At 40.7% G+C, this 19,174-nt stretch overlaps 1 protein-coding gene across 4 annotated transcripts in view; it reads left to right on the forward strand.

The window, feature by feature from the left end:
• The window catches only part of LOC127449673 (islet cell autoantigen 1-like protein), a 25,499-nt gene continuing 6,325 nt past the window's right edge, over positions 1-19,174 (forward strand). For 2 of the 4 annotated variants that reach the window (XM_051713234.1, XM_051713236.1), the window contains exons 1-14: positions 69-845; positions 930-967; positions 2,273-2,444; positions 6,748-6,820; positions 7,008-7,131; positions 9,521-9,719; positions 9,815-9,940; positions 10,684-10,782; positions 10,863-10,948; positions 15,358-15,404; positions 17,235-17,303; positions 17,395-17,655; positions 18,595-18,870; positions 18,977-19,078. In XM_051713234.1, coding sequence (XP_051569194.1) covers positions 954-967; positions 2,273-2,444; positions 6,748-6,820; positions 7,008-7,131; positions 9,521-9,719; positions 9,815-9,940; positions 10,684-10,782; positions 10,863-10,948; positions 15,358-15,404; positions 17,235-17,303; positions 17,395-17,655; positions 18,595-18,870; positions 18,977-19,078 — 1,648 coding nt within the window. In that variant the 5' untranslated portion in view covers positions 69-845; positions 930-953. The other 2 variants (XM_051713235.1, XM_051713237.1) reach the window with 2 other exon arrangements.

The following is a 19,174-nucleotide window of genomic DNA, read 5'->3' on the forward strand; positions in this document are numbered from 1 at the left end:
CACGGCAATGACGTGTGTGAACGTTCCCAGCGCTGCTCACGGCGACGTCAGCGGGTAAGGAAATGCGATACCCTCATAAAATGTCATTAAAATATAGACAATGTCATTTAATCTATTCGTTTGTCTTTGTAAGGAGTCCGGTGTTCGGTATGAATACATAGCGCAATACTTTGTTGCAATAAATGCATCAACAAAGAGGCATGGAAGATGCAACATTGTTTCCAGAGCCCGTGTTGATGAGTTGGATGGTGTGATCAAAGCAGCGTCAGCTCTAAAAGAACATCGGGTTATATATAACTGCCTCTTTTCTGTGCAAGGAATGCAGTATTCGAGTTTATGTTGTATTTAGTTGTCAAAACTCTTGTTGAGATTGCCTAAAACACTAGTTATCATTTGAATGAAAGTCACGACAGGTGTATGTTTTTTTTTATTATACCTGCCATCTCTTGACTTAATAGTTTACTTGCATGAAATGTTTATATTTGATTCATTTGGACCGATTTGTGTCATTGGTGACTGGAGGAAATGATAATGGCTCTCATGACAATAAGAGAGGCTAACAGCTGTTGCCTCAAAAACAACAAAAAAGGGCACTGTTTTTCATTTTGAAATATTAAATATTTGTGTTATATGTGTATTTCACACTTTATTTCTATCAATATTTATACTATATATCAGTAATCGATACTATATTAATATGTAATTTATTAAGCATGAATTTGATGTCAAGTAACACTTGATTTGTAATCTTTAATTGTTTTATTTATTTATTTATTTATTTACATTTGTAATATTTTGTCCAGTTATTGCAGTGTCTGCTGAATGCAATCGCTGAATTTCACTGAGTAAGTACTGATGTTTCTGTATTTTTAGAAAGATAGATTTTGTGACTGGAGGCTGAATGATACAGTGTTATATCCCATTTGCAGATCCAAGCAAGGCACACAAAGAAGATGGACAGCTATGGGTTTGTATCTTGACCTTGTCCCACAAATGTTACCCCTCCTCTAGTCAGATGAAATATTTCAAAACATACACTGGCTGCCAAAAGTTTGGAATAATGTACAGATTTTGCTGTTTCGGAAGGAAATTGGTACTTTAATTCACCAAAGTGGCATTCAACTGATCACAAAGTATAATCAGGACATTACTGATGTAAAAAACAGCACCATCACTATTTGAAAAAAGTCATTTTTTTATCAAATCTAGACAGCAGCCATCACTCCAACACCTTATCCTTGAGTAATCATGATAAATTGATCATTTGGTACTAGAAAATCACTTGCCATTATATCAAACACAGCTGAAAGCTATTTGGTTCATTAAATGAAGCTTAACATTGTCTTTGTGTTTGTTTTTGAGCTGCTACAGTATGCAATAGACTGGCATGTCTTAAGGTCAATATTAGGTCAAAAATGGCAAAAAAAGAAACAGCTTTCTCTAGAAACTCATCAGTCAATCATTGTTTTGAGGAATGAAGGTTATACAATGCTTGAAATTGCCAAAAAACTGAAGATTTCATACAAAGGTGTACACTACAGTCTTCAAAGACAAAGGACAACTGGCTCTAACAAGGACAGAAAGAGATGTGGAAGACCAGATGTACAACTAAACAAGAGGATAAGTACATCAGAGTCTCTAGTTTGAGAAATAGACGCCTCACATGTCCTCAGCTGACAGCTTCGTTGAATTCTACCCGCTCAACACCAGTTTCATGTACAACAGTAAAGAGAAGACTCAGGGGTGCAGGACTTATGAGAAGAACTGCAAAGAAAAAGCCACTTTTGAAACAGAAAAACAAAAAGAAAAGGTTTGAGTGGGCAAAGAAACACAGACATTGGACAACAGATAATTGGAAAAGAGTGTTCTGGATCTTAACCCCATTGAGCTTTTGTGGGATCAGCTAGACTGTAAGGTGCGTGAGAAGTGCCCGACAAGACAGTCACATCTATGGCAGGTGCTACAGGAAGTGTGGGGTGAAATGTCACCCGAGTATCTGGACAAACTGACAGCTAGTATGTCAAGGATCTGCAAAGCTGTCATTGCTGCACGTGGAGGATTTTTTGATGAGAACTCTTTGAAGTAGTTTAAGAAGTTCTGAACATTTTTTTTTTTTTTTTAAATTGTAATAGTAATTTTTCACATTATTAATGTCCTGACTATACATTGTGATCAGCTGAATGCCACTTTGGTGAATATCTGTACATTATTGCAAACGTTTGGCCGCCAGTGTAGATCTCTAAAGATCCCTGCATGGTCTGTGTTCTCTCAGGTTCTCCAGTGATATGTTCAGTGGCAGAGCTGTTTTGGGGGAGGACAGCTCGGTCATGGCCCGCATGCAGAAGAAGTTCTGGAAGACCAAGCAGGTTCTGATCAAGGCCACGGGGAAAAAGGAAGATGAGCATGTGGTTGCATCTGATGCAGACCTGGATGCTAAACTAGAGGTATAAACAACTTTCCAAATCTCAAGCAAATGACTATTGATGATTGAATCCGTCAGCTGTAAGTGAAACTGGAATGTCATTGGCCCAGGTTTTACTTTCAGAGCCTGTGTATGACTCACTGCATTTTAATGTTTGAAAGCAATGCTTTTTTCAATAGCCCTCCTTTTAGATGTGTGTGAGCCAGACAAAGGCAGAGTGAGGGAGGATAATGGAGCACTGACACATGATGACAGGGAAGAGAGAGGAGATGAATTAAGCCCAAAAGATGATGTTGTGCTTGATGTCACCACTGTGTGCAGACATTCAGTCAAAATGGCTGTAAGCACATCTGGGTTGTTCGGTCTCTGGCCTGACTCTCTCATTCTCTCACACACACACACACACACACACTGCTTTGATTTTATATCCCCCTTTCTCTCAGTCTACATCTTAAATAATCAGGCAGTGCATTCTCCACATATCTGTATGTCTAAAGGGTTTCCAGGTTTTCCATTTTCTTCTATTTTGTCATCATTTACTAATGCTCATGTCCTTCCAATCCTGCGTAATTTTCTTTTTTCAGTGAAACGCAAAAGGAGATGTTATGCAAAATTGAACATCCTCTGAAGCAATACAGAAGCTTGTGGAACAGACTGAATTTTAAGTCGATATTCACGAAGTACGTTTCCAGCACAGTTATAATGGAGTTTCAGTGGGTTTTTGCGTTTTCCAGCTACATTCTTCATCTGTCTAAGTATACATGACACAAAGCGTAATTGAATAATACACCTCTACTTTGCTTGTGTTGTGTTCGACTACCAGGTTGAATAAACGGTCAAACATAAACTCTGTATTTTGAATGATGAGCATAATACTCAAGGCTAATTGTGGTCCGATTAACATGTATATATGGTTGAAGAAGCCGAGCAACAATCGTATTATTTAGGCGTGTTAGTCCAACTTTGCCAAAAATTGCACTGGTACAATTCGAGTTGGGCTTAAGCATGTCCAGAAGATCTCCTGATGTATTTCATAGAAGAGAGAAAAGAATACAGGGTTGAAACAACATAGGAGTGTGTAAATAATGACACTGCACCATATTTTTATACACAACAGAAAATCCGACGATGACCCGAATTCCGTAGTGGAAGTGTTATATTTTGGTGACTGTGTTTGTCAAAAAAAAAAAAAAAGAGAATAGAAAGATAATGTGAGACAACAATACTGGATTTGATATTAGTTAATAGTTAGCTAATAGAAGATAAAGTAGTAATTTTTTTATTTTAATTACTCAAAGACTTAATGAAAATCCATAGATCGCCTATGGTTTAAGGAAGTGTGTGTGTTTGTTTACATATGCGCATGTCTAATCTTGCCCTGCCTCGGGCATATCCTGGTTTACAGGCCATTAGACGGCTTCCTGTCTGTGTGTCAGTGTTAAATTTCTTCCTTGTATCCTAGCTTAATATGCAGAGTTAACTGTAAGTAAGGCATTCTTAGGTTGATTTCACCTAAAAGTGTAATACTGTGAAATCTGTTTGAAAAGTGATTATTATTGCTTTTCTGTTTGGTGACGCTTGTGGTGCAGAAATCATCTGTTTCAACTATAACTTCAAAGCATTAACACACAATAATGATTTATGCTTAGCGAGAAATTAGGTTTTTCATTTGTAACCACCCACAACATTGGCTTCTTGAGGGTGTTTTTGTTTGGATACTGTTGGTAGTGAGAGTTAAAAAGTAACCTGAACGCAGCCTCACAGCAGGGGTCACACCCTTATTAGCACACATGGACCTTAGTCAGTGTAGACGGCATATTTAATTTAAAAGTAATGGAAGGACTTTTTTTTTTTTAAGGCCTTGAGACAGAACAACCTATTGAATGCACAATACTTGTATCTCTCACAGCTCGTTTTCATTTTTGTCATATGTAATGTGGTTTCTACCCTGACTACAGTCCATAGCTATGAACTTCTGCCCTTAAGCAAGGTTACTACAGGAGGACTGTTCCTGTAAAAAGTGTACTTTGAGGCCGTTCAGTCCAAATGCATTCTTGCGCTAAAAATAGCTCTTGTGCCAGATGCACAATGAGTAGAACAGAACATGGGTTTCTTGAGACACGTTTTTAAAAGTTGAAGTTCTTTTTAACATGACACGGCATCTTAAAAAACAGCGCTCCCGCACACGATGCTAAAAAAAAAAAAAGAGCCGTGGCGCAGTTGTCAAAGATATCTGTCTAGTGCATGTTTACTTGGAAGAAACGCTTTAAAAAACAGCACAGACGGACATCAGTAGAAACGTATGCAGTGTGAACGGCCCCCAAGTTGCTTTGGATAAATGCTTCTAAATGACTACCTACCTACTACAGTTCTTAATAGGCTTGGGATCGATGTCTTTTTCACACATCGGTAATCAGAACATTTTTTTTATTTAAATGTGGTTAATCGTTGCACAATAGTTTTTGTCCCGTCGTACACATTTCTTAACACAACTTTGGTAAAGTGTGAGCAGAAGGGTAATTTAAAGGAGGTCGCACACCAGACACATCTGGCGGATGACATGATACGTTCTAAAATTAGAAACAGTTCTTTTCTATGAAGGTATGCACACCAGTTACGACTCCCGAGTCTGCTCAAAATTCGACCCAAATTATTATCAAAGGACATCGATTATTTACACTAGTCATCACTGGATGATCTATTGTGTATATGTATCTTTTAAATACTGTAGCTTACACAATGTATTTTCTGTTGCAAGCATGTCTTTTTGTGGTTTGACGGCTTGAATAAAACCTATTCAAGGCTACATAAAGAGAAATTGCATAATAAACTTTGCCATTTCTAATCGTTCAGTTTGCACAGTTACACCAGTTTCAGACACTAACATGCAAACTCATCAACGTCACTTTATTTATTTATCCCCTTTTCTTCCCAATTTGGAATGCCCAATTCCCACTACTCAGTAGGTCCTCGTGGTGGCACGGTTACTCACCTCAATCCAGGTGGTGGAGGACAAGTCTCAGTTGCCTCCGCTTCTGAGACCGTCAGTCCGTGCATCTTATCACGTGACTCGTTGTGCATGACACCGCGGAGACTCAGAGCATGTGGAGACTCATGCTACTCTCCGCGATCCACACACAACTTACCACACGCCCCATTGAGAGCGAGAACCACTAATCGCGACCACGAGGAGGTTACCTCATGTGACTCTACCCTCCTTAGCAACCGGGCCAATTTGGTTGCTTAGGAGACCTGGTTGGAGTCACTCAGCACACCCTGGATTCAAACTCACGACTCCAGGGGTGATAGTCTTCATCAATACTCGCTGAGCTACCCAGGCCCCTCACTTTATTCATTCTTGAAGAACTATAAAAACCTTTGTAACTTTTGTGTGTATTTTGACAAGATTTATTACTTTGGACTTCCACCTGCACCGCATCAACACATCCTTCAGTATTAAGTACAGTAAATTTGATATCACCCCCTTGTGGTCTCCCAAAGCTATTATGCTTGACTACATTAAACGGAAGGCCAACTGACTGCAAACTGGAAATTATACAAATAAGGCTTCTAGTTGTAAATGTCGGCTAATGTTAATGTATCAGTACCTCAAAAATGTGTTGAAAATAATGTGCCAATCAAAAATGTATGTATCGATATTTTATTCCTAGTTCTTAAGATTTCATAATGTGAGTTTTGCTTTGCTAAGTGGTGATACTGATATTCTCTACAGGCCAGAATTTTCAGCCCCACTATTAAATATTGGAAATGAGTCGTGCCCTTATGTTTGGCTCTTCAGAAGTTTCAAAAACTTAAAGTTCTCTCTGAGAAACACGCACGTGTTCAATGGCAGCACAACCACAATGAGTCATTTGTGTTAGAGCTTCTTCTAGGTAGAGAACAGGTATACACACACACTCTCACTTTCCATCTCTTATGTTGTTACTGACATAACATCCTTTGTTACCATGACAGCGAGACTGGCAAGGCTGTTTTATGTGTTCTGTTGTGTTGTCTGGGTTTTTTTGGGAGATGTTAGTGTGTGTGTGTGAGTAACTAAATGTTCAGATGTCTGAGTTTATAAATGCTTAAGAGCATGAAAGCCTCAGATATTATGAAACAAGGTCACGTGATTTGCTCTCATCCTCTAAAACCATGAACAACACTACACAGTGTCAGAGAGAAAATGATCAGGACTGCATTAAATACAAGTTCATTAAGGAGTTAGAGTTTTATGTGCTGTATGATTGCTTTTAAGTGCATTTGATAAGAATATGTGATAAAGGTAAAGAGATCTCATAGATATGTCTGTCTGTTCTCCCCAGTTTTTCCGTTCAGTCCAGAGCACTTGCACAGAGCTTCTGAAAGTGATTGAGAAATACCAGCAAAGAATCACACGTGAGTGAGGAACATGATCTCCACAATCTTTGTGTGCACAAACACAAAGAGTCTTGTTTAGTTGGTTTTGAAAGCAGAGGCGTACATATTCTCATAGTTCCTCTAAGTACCGTTACTGGCAATTAAGCCACATATTATTTCTGAAACTATGGCACTGTTTTTGCCCCTTGTGACCATTTCTCTTTAGACCTCTCTCAGGAGGAGAATGAGCTTGGGCTGTTCCTGCGGTTCCAGGCAGAGCATGATAAAACAAAAGCAGGCAGTATGATGGATGCCACAAGTAAGGCCCTCTGCTGCTCTGCCAAGCAGAGGTAGGTACACAGTTACAAATATGTAAGAATTACAGCCGATAGATTAAAATTATTGTGAATAATTAATCTAATGATGGTTACACTTTACAATAAGATTGTATTTGTTTAAAGGGATGGTTCACCCAAAAAATGAAAATGCTCTCATTAGTTACTCATCCCAGATGTGTATGACTTTCTATGTTCATTAGAATACAAACAAAGATTTTTAGAAGAATATTTCAGCTCTGTAGGTCCATACAATGCAAGTGAATGGTGATCAGACCTTTGTAGCCCTAAAAATCACACAAAGGAAACATAAAAGTAATCTATATGACTCCAGTGGTTAAATCCATATCTTCTGAAGCAATATGATAGATGTGGGTGAGAAACAATATTTAAGTCCTTTTTTTTACTCTAAATCTCCACTTTCACTTTTACATCTGAGTCACATGGGGTGCCTGTTTAGTTTCACTTTCACATCTGAAAGTTAAAGTGGAGATTTAGAGCAAAAAGGACTGAAATATTGATCAGTTTCTCACCCACACACCTACAGTTGAAGTCGGAAGTTTACATACACCATAGCCAAATACATTTAAACTTGGTTTTTCTACAATTCCTGACGTTTAATCATAGAAAACATTCCCTGTACTATGTCATTTAGGATCACTACTTTATTTTAAGAATGTGAAATGTCAGAATAATAGTAGAGAGTGATTTATTTCAGCTTTTATTTCTTTCATCACATTCCCAGTGGGTCAGAAGTTTACATAAACTATGTTAGTATTTGGTAGCATTGCCTTTAAATTGTTTAACTTGGGTCAAAAGTTTTGGGTTGCCTTCCACAAGCTTCTCACAATAAGTTGCTGGAATTTTGGCCCATTCCTCCAGACAGAACTGGTGTAACTGAGTCAGGTTTGTAGGCCTCCTTGCTCACACACGCTTTTTAAGTTCTGCCCACAAATGTTCTATCAGATTGAGGTCAGGGCTTTGTGATGACCACTCCAATACCTTGACTTAGTTGTCCTTAAGCCATTTTTCCACAACTTTGGAGGTATGCTTGGGGTCATTGTTCATTTGGAAGACCCATTTGCGACCGAGCTTTAACTTCCTGGCTGAAGTCTTGAGATGTTGCTTCAATATATCCACATAATTTTCCTTCCTCATGATGCCATCTATTTTGTGCAGCAAAACACCCCCACAACATGATGCTGCCACCCCCATGCTTCACGGTTGGGATGGTGTTCTTCGGCTTGCAAGCCTCGCCCTTTTTCCTCCAAACATAACGATGGTCATTATGGCCAAACAGTTCAATTTTTGTTTCATTAGACCAGAGGACATTTCTCCAAAAAGTAAAATCTTTGTCCCCATGTGCACTTGTGAACTGTAGTCTGGCTTTTTTATGGCAGTTTTGGAGCACTGACTTCTTCCTTGCTTGTCGATATAGGACTTGTTTTACTGTGGATATAGATACTTGTCTACCTGTTACCTCCAGCATCTTCACAATGTCCTTTGCTGTTGTTCTGGGATTGATTTGCACTTTTCGCACCAAACTACGTTCATCTCTAGGAGACAGAATGTGTCTCCTTCCTGAGCGGTATGATGGCAGTGTGGTCTCATGGTGTTTATACTTGCATACTATTGTTTGTACAGATGAACGTGGTACCTTCAGGCATTTGGAAATTGCTCCCAAGGATGAACCAGACTTGTGGAGGTCCACAGTTTTATTTCTGAGGTCTTGGCTGATTTCTTTTGATTTTTCCATGATGTCAAGCAAAGAGGCACTGAGTTTGAAGGTAGGCCTTAAAATACATCCACAGGTACACCTCCAATTCAATACACCTCCTATCAGAAGCTATTTGGCTAATTGTCTAAAGGCTTGACATCATTTTCTGGAATTTTCCAAGCTGCTTAAAGGCACAGTTAACTTAGTGTACGTAAACTTCTGACTCACTGGAATTGTGATATAGTCAATTAAAACTATTAAAAAGCAAAGTAGATGTCCTAAACGACTTGCCAAAACTATAGTTTGCTAATATTAAATCTGTGGAGTGGTTAAAAAATGAGTTTTAATGACTTCAGCCTAAGTGAATGTAAACTTCTGATTTAATTGTATCATATCTCTTCTGAAGATGTGGATCTAAACATTGGAGTTACATGGATTACTTTTATGTTTGCTTTATGTGATTTTGTTTTTGGAGCTACAAAGGTCTGATTACCATTCACTTGCATTGTATGGACCTACAGAGCTGAGATATTCTTCTAAAAATCTTCATTTGTGTTGGGCAGACGAAAGAAAGTCATACACATCTGGGATGGCATGAGAGTGAGTAAATGAATCCTTAAGCCAACAACAACAGTCTTTTGTTTTCCTGCCCTCTTGTCCTCTGTCTTGTTCTTCTGTCTTGTCCAGACTGGCACTGTGTACCCCTCTCCATCGAATGGAACAGGAAGTGGAGACGTTCCGGAGGAGAGCCATCGCTGACACTTTTCTGACAGTAAGCAGAATGGAGAAGGCTCGGACCGAGTACCGCGGAGCTCTGCTATGGATGAAGGACGTCTCACAGGAACTGGACCCAGACACCTACAAACAACTGGAGAAATTTCGCAAGGTTAGACCACACAAAGCAAGTGAGGATGGAACTTCTAATAGGTATGTACTGTATATACAGTATGTGCGTAAAGCTCTTTGTGTGTATTTGAGTAGGTGCAGGCCCAGGTAAGAGGGACAAAAGTGCAGTTTGATAAACTGAAGAATGACGTGTGTCAGAAAGTGGACATGCTGGGAGCCAGTCGTTGCAACATGATATCACATTCCTTATGCACATACCAGGTACTAATGTATAGATTATTTTCTTTTTCTAATCCACCTGTGTTGCTGTTCACATGAATTCAAAATTCTTGCAATCTTGTCACCCGAACAATGAGCAAAATGCCATGAATCATTCCATTAGAATACACTTGGAATATCTCGTCTCTCTCCTCAAATCCCCATTCGCTCGCGTCTCTCTTTTGTTTTGTAATCATGCGCATCACACGTAAAACCAGTCTTCACTTGCGCAGCGCTGAACGCTAGAAGAATATCATTAAATTTGCTTCAGCGACCCGAAATTTTGCTTTGGCATTTTTTCAATGACTGTTAAAGTGATAAAGCATTTGAATTGTGCATCATTTTTAAAATTTGGTAAAAGATGGAAAATTTTCAGTTTCCACAGCCTCTGATGTAATATGTAAGTAGCGTTTTGCATTTTACATGGGTAACTTTGATCTTTGATGCCAGTGTAAATGCAATCCAGCTAAAGAATATCCAGATACTATCTGGATACAAAATGCACGTTAATGCCAAGTGTAAAGGGGGCCTATTTTCAACTCCTCCCTTCCAACCACCTGCCATGTAGAGACTACTTTTTATTATCCAATCAATTCCTAATGAATAAAATGAAGTCCTGGCCTTTTTATTGATGATGTTGTTGACTATTCTGTTGCCCTTAGAAATATTTTACATTATGGAATTGAAATGGGTTGCAAATGTTGTTTCAGGTTGACATTTTTTTGGTCTACGTTGTTTTTCTTTAGACAACGCTCCTACATTACTGGGAGAAGACCGCACACATGATGTCTGGCATCCACGATGCCTTCAAAGGATATGTTCCCTACCAGTTTACTACCCTCAAAGTATGTGTTGTATGTGCACAAATGTCAAAAAGTAAATCACTGTCATATTAGATCTCATGTAACTGTACGAATCATCACAGGAACTGAGGGATCCACTGGACCAGATTGCATCTGAACAGCCAGCAGAGGACAGCAAAGAGAAGGGCAAGAAGACACATCCCGACAAGTGAGGACACTGTTATGCATGCTAATTAGTGACCTCACATCATATAAGTGTTTCCTGCACTGCTTTTCAGGAGCATGGAAAACTATATACAGTAGCCCAGAGATTTTTGGTCACTTAATATATTAATTTCGTTGCATTAGATAACACAATATCAAACCAAGTGGCATCTGCAAACAAATGATGCTAGACCTTTTCTCATATCTATCTATCTTGTCATTGTTGCAATTACTTTTAACCAACTGGTACCCATGGTGAAGTCAGTTCCACTCTGGTGTTACCACATATGTAGATCATCATAATACCTGTGAACATGTTCCACTTATATTTGACAAACAGAAAGTGGCCAAATAGCTTTGCCCTCTACATTGTGAGTACATTTCATGCTATGCTACTAATATATATCTGTTATTTGCCACAGGCTAGTAAATATTAATATTTCACTCGCCAGTGATTGAGTTGTGTAGTGTCGAAGCACAGAGATAGTTTTACTGAAAAGCAAGAGATTAAGACACTGGATTCAGCCTCGTCTTTCCCTGCATGCTGTGTCTCATGAGCGTGCAGGAAAATGCGTTCGTCTCATTCAGTTGAACTGCGAGCGTCTAGCTCCCGACACGCGGGCAAAGACGAGGTATTCTCCGTGGAAACCCAGCTGACATGCAGCGAACTGTAAGGCAACCACACACCTGACATGCGGGCAACCAACAGATACACGAGACAGGACCAACTAGGTAGAGAGAGTGAGGTTAGTTACTTCACAGCAAACAACAATCTAGCCAAGATACTGAGAACATGAAGGGCTTAAGAAGTGAGTGAATTAGAGGAGAACATTGTTGCTCGGCACGCTAATCAGTGGCATGATCAACATTCCCCCGGGAACAATCAATGTTTCCATGGAAATGCCGATCATGCATGCTGGCTGCGCCTGCGAGACATGAGGGAGAGCCGTCCCCGAGGTGGCGAGGTGCCAGGAAGCAGTTCAATCGCAGAATCGTATGGGTGATGAGGAGGAAGGGTTGCAGCGTGGGATCGGCTGAACACCGCCCTCAGGTCATGGTATGTCAGTGGTACTCTGGATAATCTGCCGGTTCATCCAGCAACGAAACACAAGACTGGACAGGGGAAACAGCAGTTAAGACAGTGTGACAAACAATAAGGACTCCAAGCAAGAACAGTGTTGGTTGACCATCCTAGCACTACCGGTGCCGATGGGGATTGGATCAGATAGAAGGAAAACTGCTTTGTATGATTACTAGAGACAAAGGTGACAGTCTTGGTGGATTGAGTGATGATGGACAGCGGCATGCCACTGAGGGTATGGGTGGTGACTGGTTTATCCAACTGGACCATATGAAGCCACCATTTGGAAGCCAAGTCGAAATCCATAAAGTTCCCTTCAGCTCCAGAATCAACCAAGGCAGGCAGATCCATACTGCAGAAGTGTCTGAAGTCCAGGGGTTTTGTTCAGTGGTGTTGCGCTCACCAGTAACCCCTTTCCTACTGACGAGCAGTGTCTTTTACCAGACAGGAAGCAGAGAGATGATCAGAACGAGCACAGTGTAAACATAGTCCATTAACAAGACATCGCTGTTTCGCCCTATGTGAGATTTGGGTTCTTCCGACTTGCATCGGCTCAGTGTCGGGCCGTGATACTGGCGAGTTGGCTGAAGAAGCAGACCGAGTATGAGGATCAGCCACCCGAGTAGGTGGAAAGCGGCATCAACGGTGGCGACAGCATAGGTTCAGGCATTGATCGACTCAGATAGCCAGATCCACCAAGTCATTGAAATGCGGAGGCAAATCCATAGAGTCCAGGATGTCATCGGAAAGCCCATGCAGAAATCGATCCCACATGGCAAGGTCATTCCACTCACAAGAAGCAGCCAGGGTGCAAAATTCAGTCACATAATCTGAGAGTCGTCGATCTCCTTGAGACAGTCCAGATAAGACCCTTGCCACCTACCGACCTTGAGCTGAGCGATCAAACACTCAGCGGATCTCCGTGGAAAAGGCGTGATATGAAGCGCTACAGGGATGTCTGTTGTCCCACATGGCAGTGCCCCATTCACCAGCCCTTCTGGTGAGGAGCGTGATTAGACAAGCCACCTTCATTGTATCCAACGCAAAAGTAGAGGACTATAACATGAAGAACTGGGAACATTGCGAAAGGATTACGCTACAGGATTCAGCCTCACCTGAATACGGGGCTGGAGGGGGAATGCAGGCTTCAAAGCATCCAGAAACCAGGGGAACCGCCAGAGTCGGTAAGGATGCTTCCTAAGAGGGGCCAGCATTGGGAGATAGGCAGAGCTGCTGCACGACAGAGGTGAGCTCGGTGAGCTGCGAAGCCATCATCTCCAGAGCCCGGTTAGACATGGAAATTTGATCATGCTGACATCCCAGCAAGGCTCCCTGCTGAGATAGTGCGGAGCGAAGAGTGGATTCCTCCACTTGGTCCAGACTTGCCTAGATTGTTCTGTAACAATCGATAGCGAGACAAACAGACCCAAATGCAGAGGAACAGTTCAAAGGATTTATTTACAATAAATGTGAGCAGTCACTGTGGATGTTGAGGATCCCAGCACCGGCTGCAGCAGTGGGGAGAGATGACAGAGAAGCGTGTGCGCTGTGGCCTCGCCCGGTGCAATCCATGAAGAGTGTGTTCATAGAATGAGTGTGTGCGTTGTGGAAGTCAGGAATGCGTTTGTGTAATCCTCCGTTGAAGCATAGTGTGGTGCAGAACAACGCCCAGCGGGGTGGGGCGATCTAGCTCCCAACACGCGGCCAAAGATGAGGGATCCTCCATGGAAACCCAGCTGACACGCAGCAAACTGGAAGGCAACCACACACCCGACACACGGGCAACCAACAGATACACGAGACAGGACCAGATAGGAAGAGAGAGTGAGGTTAGTTACTTCACACCAAACAACACGAAGGGCTGTTTCCCATCGCCACCGGTCTAATGACCTTGGCGATGAGAAACAGCTAAAAAGTGGCTGCGCCTGTGAGTCATGAGGGAGAGAAAATAACAAAACACACATAACAAACCGGCAAACTCACTGGAGCCGTGACATGTTTTGCTTAAAAAGTTTGCTGGTGCTGTCTTTCTTTTAAGTAAATTGGTTTGATATCTTGTTATCGAATGCAGTGCCATTTATACATTTATCTTTGGCGTAGTCATCCATTATATTTTTGGAGCCATTGTATTTTCAGAATTTTTAAATTGTGAGCTTGTGAATTGTATTTGACAAAAGTTGTGAAATAAATATTGACATTAAATAGTGAACACCACTTTCTATTGAGTTGTCCTTGTCGACAATATGCAAAACAACAATACAGTTGTCCATTTTGTGAGCAAATTGCTCAGTTGTTGTGGTTCTTTTTTATTGAAACAGTCGAATGGATTCATCAGTCTGAATCATGCACTGAATTCGAACAACTCATTTGCTAAATGCACCACAAGTTATTCTGTCCAACTCAAATGAGCTGAGAGCTGTTAGTGTTTTGTGTACTTCTTGAAAGCAATGATAAAAATGCATATTTTTAAGATTAGTGAAACTTAAATCGGTCTAATTACTGACTGGTTGTTCATATAACAACATCTACTGTAGTTAATTAGATGTAGTTAGTTGCTAGTTATTTTTAACAGAGTTTCAGAATTTTGTTGTAATAGATATAGGTATTTTATTTTTAAAAACAAAACCGTAATATGTTGGACAAAATATTACTGTTATTGTTCAGCAAGTTGCAAGGCCCAGTTTCAGGGCTGCAAAAACAAAATCCTGTAAGAAACACTGAATCTCATAGATAAACATCCGGCTGTCTCAGTTCTCTTCCTCGCTTGCTCTTTTTCATCAACAGTATATTTCTTCCTCTGTGGAGGCACAATGCTTGCCTATTATTGTCAGTTCTCTCATTCACTGTCTTTCCTCATTCCCTCAACCCCTTCGTCTCTCTCTCAGATCTGGTTTGTTCTGTCGAGAGGCCTCTCTAAAGGCTCTGGTTACTGATCTGTGAGTGGAACATTGTAATTGTATTAGAAACTCCCCCTGTCTCAGTGAACAGGAAACACCGTTTTAAGTTCCCCTGTCATTTCCTGTTTTGGCAGTGGGAAATGAGATGGTGTATTTGTTTTTATGCTTGCTGAGTTAGTCTTTCTGTAATACATTGCCATGTGAGAACTATAAAAACCACACACCCTCTTCCTAGGAATAAGACTGTAAGTGATTCACTCCAATTTATTGTTTTAGAATTAATTGTAGGTGTTTGGTATTGTTCATCTGATACTACGATTTAGTTCCTGTCTAGAAGAATGAATTATCACTTCCCATCTCACAGATGATGCATCCATTTAGTCATTCATCTGGTGTCTGTTTAATTGATTTTGTGTTTGCTTATTTGTATTTCAGTCTTGTGTCACTTGAAGATGAACAGCTGGGTGAATCATCCGAGACTGGTATGTTCAGTTCTTAATGCACATATTGGAAAACACCCAGTCCAACTGGATTGCTCAGCGTAATGATTATCTAAGCGCCTGTTTACACCTGGTATTAACATCCATGTCTGTGTGGTAAGCTAAGAAAGATTACTTTTTTGCATGTTGTAGTAACATACGTCAATTCGTTTTTAATACGCATAATTTCAAAGCAGCTTTACAGAAAATTATGCTGTAATAGAAAATGAAGCTGTAATGTTTTAATGTCATCGTTGTGCTGTTTGATTAAAAAAACGTGATTGTAAATTATACCTTAAAAAAATAATATTTTTTGTCTTTTAACTCCCAGTGAGCAAGCCAAAGGCAACTGCATCAAAGAACACAAAACTCTGAAAGATGTTAGTTAATGAAGAAAAATAACCTTGGTGGAAACCAGGCTGATATGGGGGGGCCAGATCCCCTCTGGCTAAACAGCATGAACATAATGGCAATAATAGTTATCTGTAGACATGTAGTACATGTCTTGTTTTGTGTAAGTAAACTGAGTAGATGTTGTTGGCCATTGTTTAAGCAAAAGAGTTTTTGTATGAACTGTAAGATTAATGACTAAATGTCTTTGAAGTCCATGCTGAATTAACTGTGGAAGTGCACATAGATGCAGTGTCCTTTGTTATTCGGCTAATGACGGCTTTAGTTGGCATTCATTTATTGTCTATGTATTCCTTTGTAAGCGAGTATAGTCCATCCTATCACCAAGATGATCCTGGCAGAGGTCAGTGGGGTGCATCACAGTCCAGCTGGAGGCTTGGGGCAGTTAATTTCGATGAAGTCCATCCTAACTCCAAAATTCGGCTTGTAGTCCGAGGTTCAAGCTTGTGACAGTTCATTTCCCTGTAGTCCATCCAACGTCCAAAGTTCAGGCAGTGGCCAGTGGAGTATCCATTGTCTTACGTTTAGGGTCGGCAGTAGTTCATCCTCTGTGAAATCCATTCTAGTAGACAAAGATGATACAGACAGTGATGACTGAAGCACCCCTCGCTGTCTGGTTGGCACAGGCTGCAGTTAGTAGTCAAGCAGACTTATAGAATATGAGAATGTAATGCAGCATAACTATGAGTTGAGGGATAAATAAGGTGAATGCCTGGTTGAAGAGATGAATCTTTAGTCTAGAATTAAACTTACAGAGTGTGTCTTAGTCCCGAACATGGCTAGGTAGTCTATTCCATAGTAAAAAGGTCTACCTCCTATTGGGGATTTTAATATTCTAGGTGTTCTAGTTATACATCTCAAATGTATGGTTTTCGAGGGGTCTCTGATTTCTTCACTACATCCATTACTTACTGTGTTACTGCATGTTGAGTGCACAGTTACCAAATTTACCCAAATTGTTATGTCAACACTAATATGACAATTCAGTTTTATTTGAATACCGTGTTTTGGATAAGCATACTTTGAATGTGCATGTTTTACATAATCTATGTCAATGAATGTTGTCAGGCATGGCAAAGATATTCCATGCAGCCTTGCCCATGTACATGTATGGATTTTTTGAGATGTGAATATTTTGAGATCAGACAGTTCCTTAGGGGTTCCTTTAGTGTTGTTTGTGACACATTAAGCCAAGCGCACACTGACACTACACAACTTACGGTTGGTGCCCTGCACACACTTAATGACTGACAGTCTTTTGTTTTCAATCATATTGGTGTGCGCACTACACGACTGAATGCAGACTGCGTGTATCTACTATTGGTGATTGGATTACCCGAGGCAGATATGAATACCAGGTGTAAATGGGGACTAAAAGCTCAAGTTTCTTAGAAAGATTTTCTTTCTTTTTATCGGTAACAGTTTCTACTCGTGCTGTAGATGGACAAAGTAGAGGATCAGACAGCTCTTTATGTGCCAGCCTGGACTCTGGTAAGTTTTGTGTGTTTATGTGTGTGAGCAACTTATTTATACATATTGCCTGTTTTTATCGCTCACGTTCACTTATGCACCTGTACTGCAGCCTTGAATGAACAATTTGGCCGCTTTGATGAAGCTAGCACAGACGATGACCTCCTATTCATGACCTCTGACCCTGCCCCGATCATGACCCCGATCCCTTCCCTCACTCCAACCTTGACCCCAACCCTAAACCCGGCCATGCCTGCTCTGCAGCCCCACGCACTGCAGGACGCCACGGCGCCTCCTACAGTTCAGTGGGATTTAGGTGCCTCACATGTGGAAAAGCAGAAAGCATTACTCAGCACTGTACGACCTGAAATAGGTATATATATATATGCCTGTCTAGTGATCTCTTAATCACACTGCACTCCCTCTTCTGTCCTCTCTCAAATCAACATGAAACCTGCCTTGGATGTGTTCTTTTCAAACTTAAGGCTCAGATTGCCTTCTGAACTGTGAACATATGGCAGGAGTCTCTGACCTCTCTCCCTAACACAACAACACTTCTTCAAATGTCAACATTTTTGTCTTAAAAGAAAACTGCATTCTTCAGTATGCTTTCTTTTTCTGGGATTCTGGGATACCTTGTCTTATTTAACTCAAACAGGCACGTCTTTTTGTTAGTGCTGATGAACTACATACACTACATGGCCCAAAGTATGTGGACACCCCTTTGTAATTTACAGGTTTGGCTATTTCAGTAATTCCCATAAAGGCAAATCATAGTGCTATAGTACAAAAATGACATTCTAGAGAATTGTGTACTTCAAAATTTGTGGCAACAGTATAAGGAGGGCCCTTTTCTGCTTCAGCATGCACAAAGCATTGTCCATAAAGCAATGGTTTTGATGTCTGTTTGGATGAACTTGACTGACCTGAACAATGCCCAGGCCTGAACCCTGTTAAACACCTTTGGGATTAATTGGAACTAGCCCCATCGCTTGTTGAAGCTCATGTGTCTGAATGGGAACCATATTCCAACATTAGTGGAAAGCCTTCACAGAAGACCTGAAGCTGTTACAGCAGCAAAGGGAATCATTAATGCTGATGGTTTTGAAATTAAATGTTCAGCAATGGGTGTGGTGTTTGATGGTCCTCATATTTTTGGCCATGTAGAATAATTTGTTTACAGTGATTAGAGTTTAGAAATATTGAGCCCTTTTGATAAGATATTTGTCTGACCATGTCTCTGTGATTTTTATGTTGATGCCACTTATATTGAAAGCACAATCTTTGCCACTTTTCCTGTTAATTGTGATAGGCAGAGATCTGATGTCTGAGGATTTACACTCCGGTGAGGTGAAAGAAGAAGAGGGAGAGAGAGGAGATCTGTCATTCTTGCAGGATCTTCTGAGTCCTGGTGCCACAGTTGGCACTAGTGAGTTCAGTAAAGCGTGGCAGGATGCTTTCGGCTGTTTTGAGGCTCCTCCTACTCCTGTTGCTCCTGCTACTCCTGCTTCATCACAGGCAGAAACAACGAACACATCCACTGGCTTCCTGCCATCTCAACTCCTGGACCAAAGCCTCCGTGCCACAGGTTTGCAAAATCTTAGACAGCCCTTTAGTAGTGCCATTAGTGTGGTGTGCAATCAATGCATTACATGCAGTCTTGCATGCCGATCACATCAATCTTTATTTTTTAGGATGGGCAACACCACCCATGTTTCAAGCCCCACCCCTCAAACCACCACCCATTGGAGGACAAGCTCATCCTGCCCAGAACAGCCCAAACTCTTTGGTTAATGGTGAGATATTTGTATGCATTTCTCAATCGATGGACATTGATGGGTAGGGTTTTGTCTTATGGTGTTTTCAGGCCTGTAGCTTGTTTGATTTGTTTT

This window comes from Myxocyprinus asiaticus, chromosome 12 (assembly GCF_019703515.2).
Source record: "Myxocyprinus asiaticus isolate MX2 ecotype Aquarium Trade chromosome 12, UBuf_Myxa_2, whole genome shotgun sequence".
Taxonomy (NCBI): Eukaryota; Metazoa; Chordata; class Actinopteri; order Cypriniformes; family Catostomidae; genus Myxocyprinus; species Myxocyprinus asiaticus.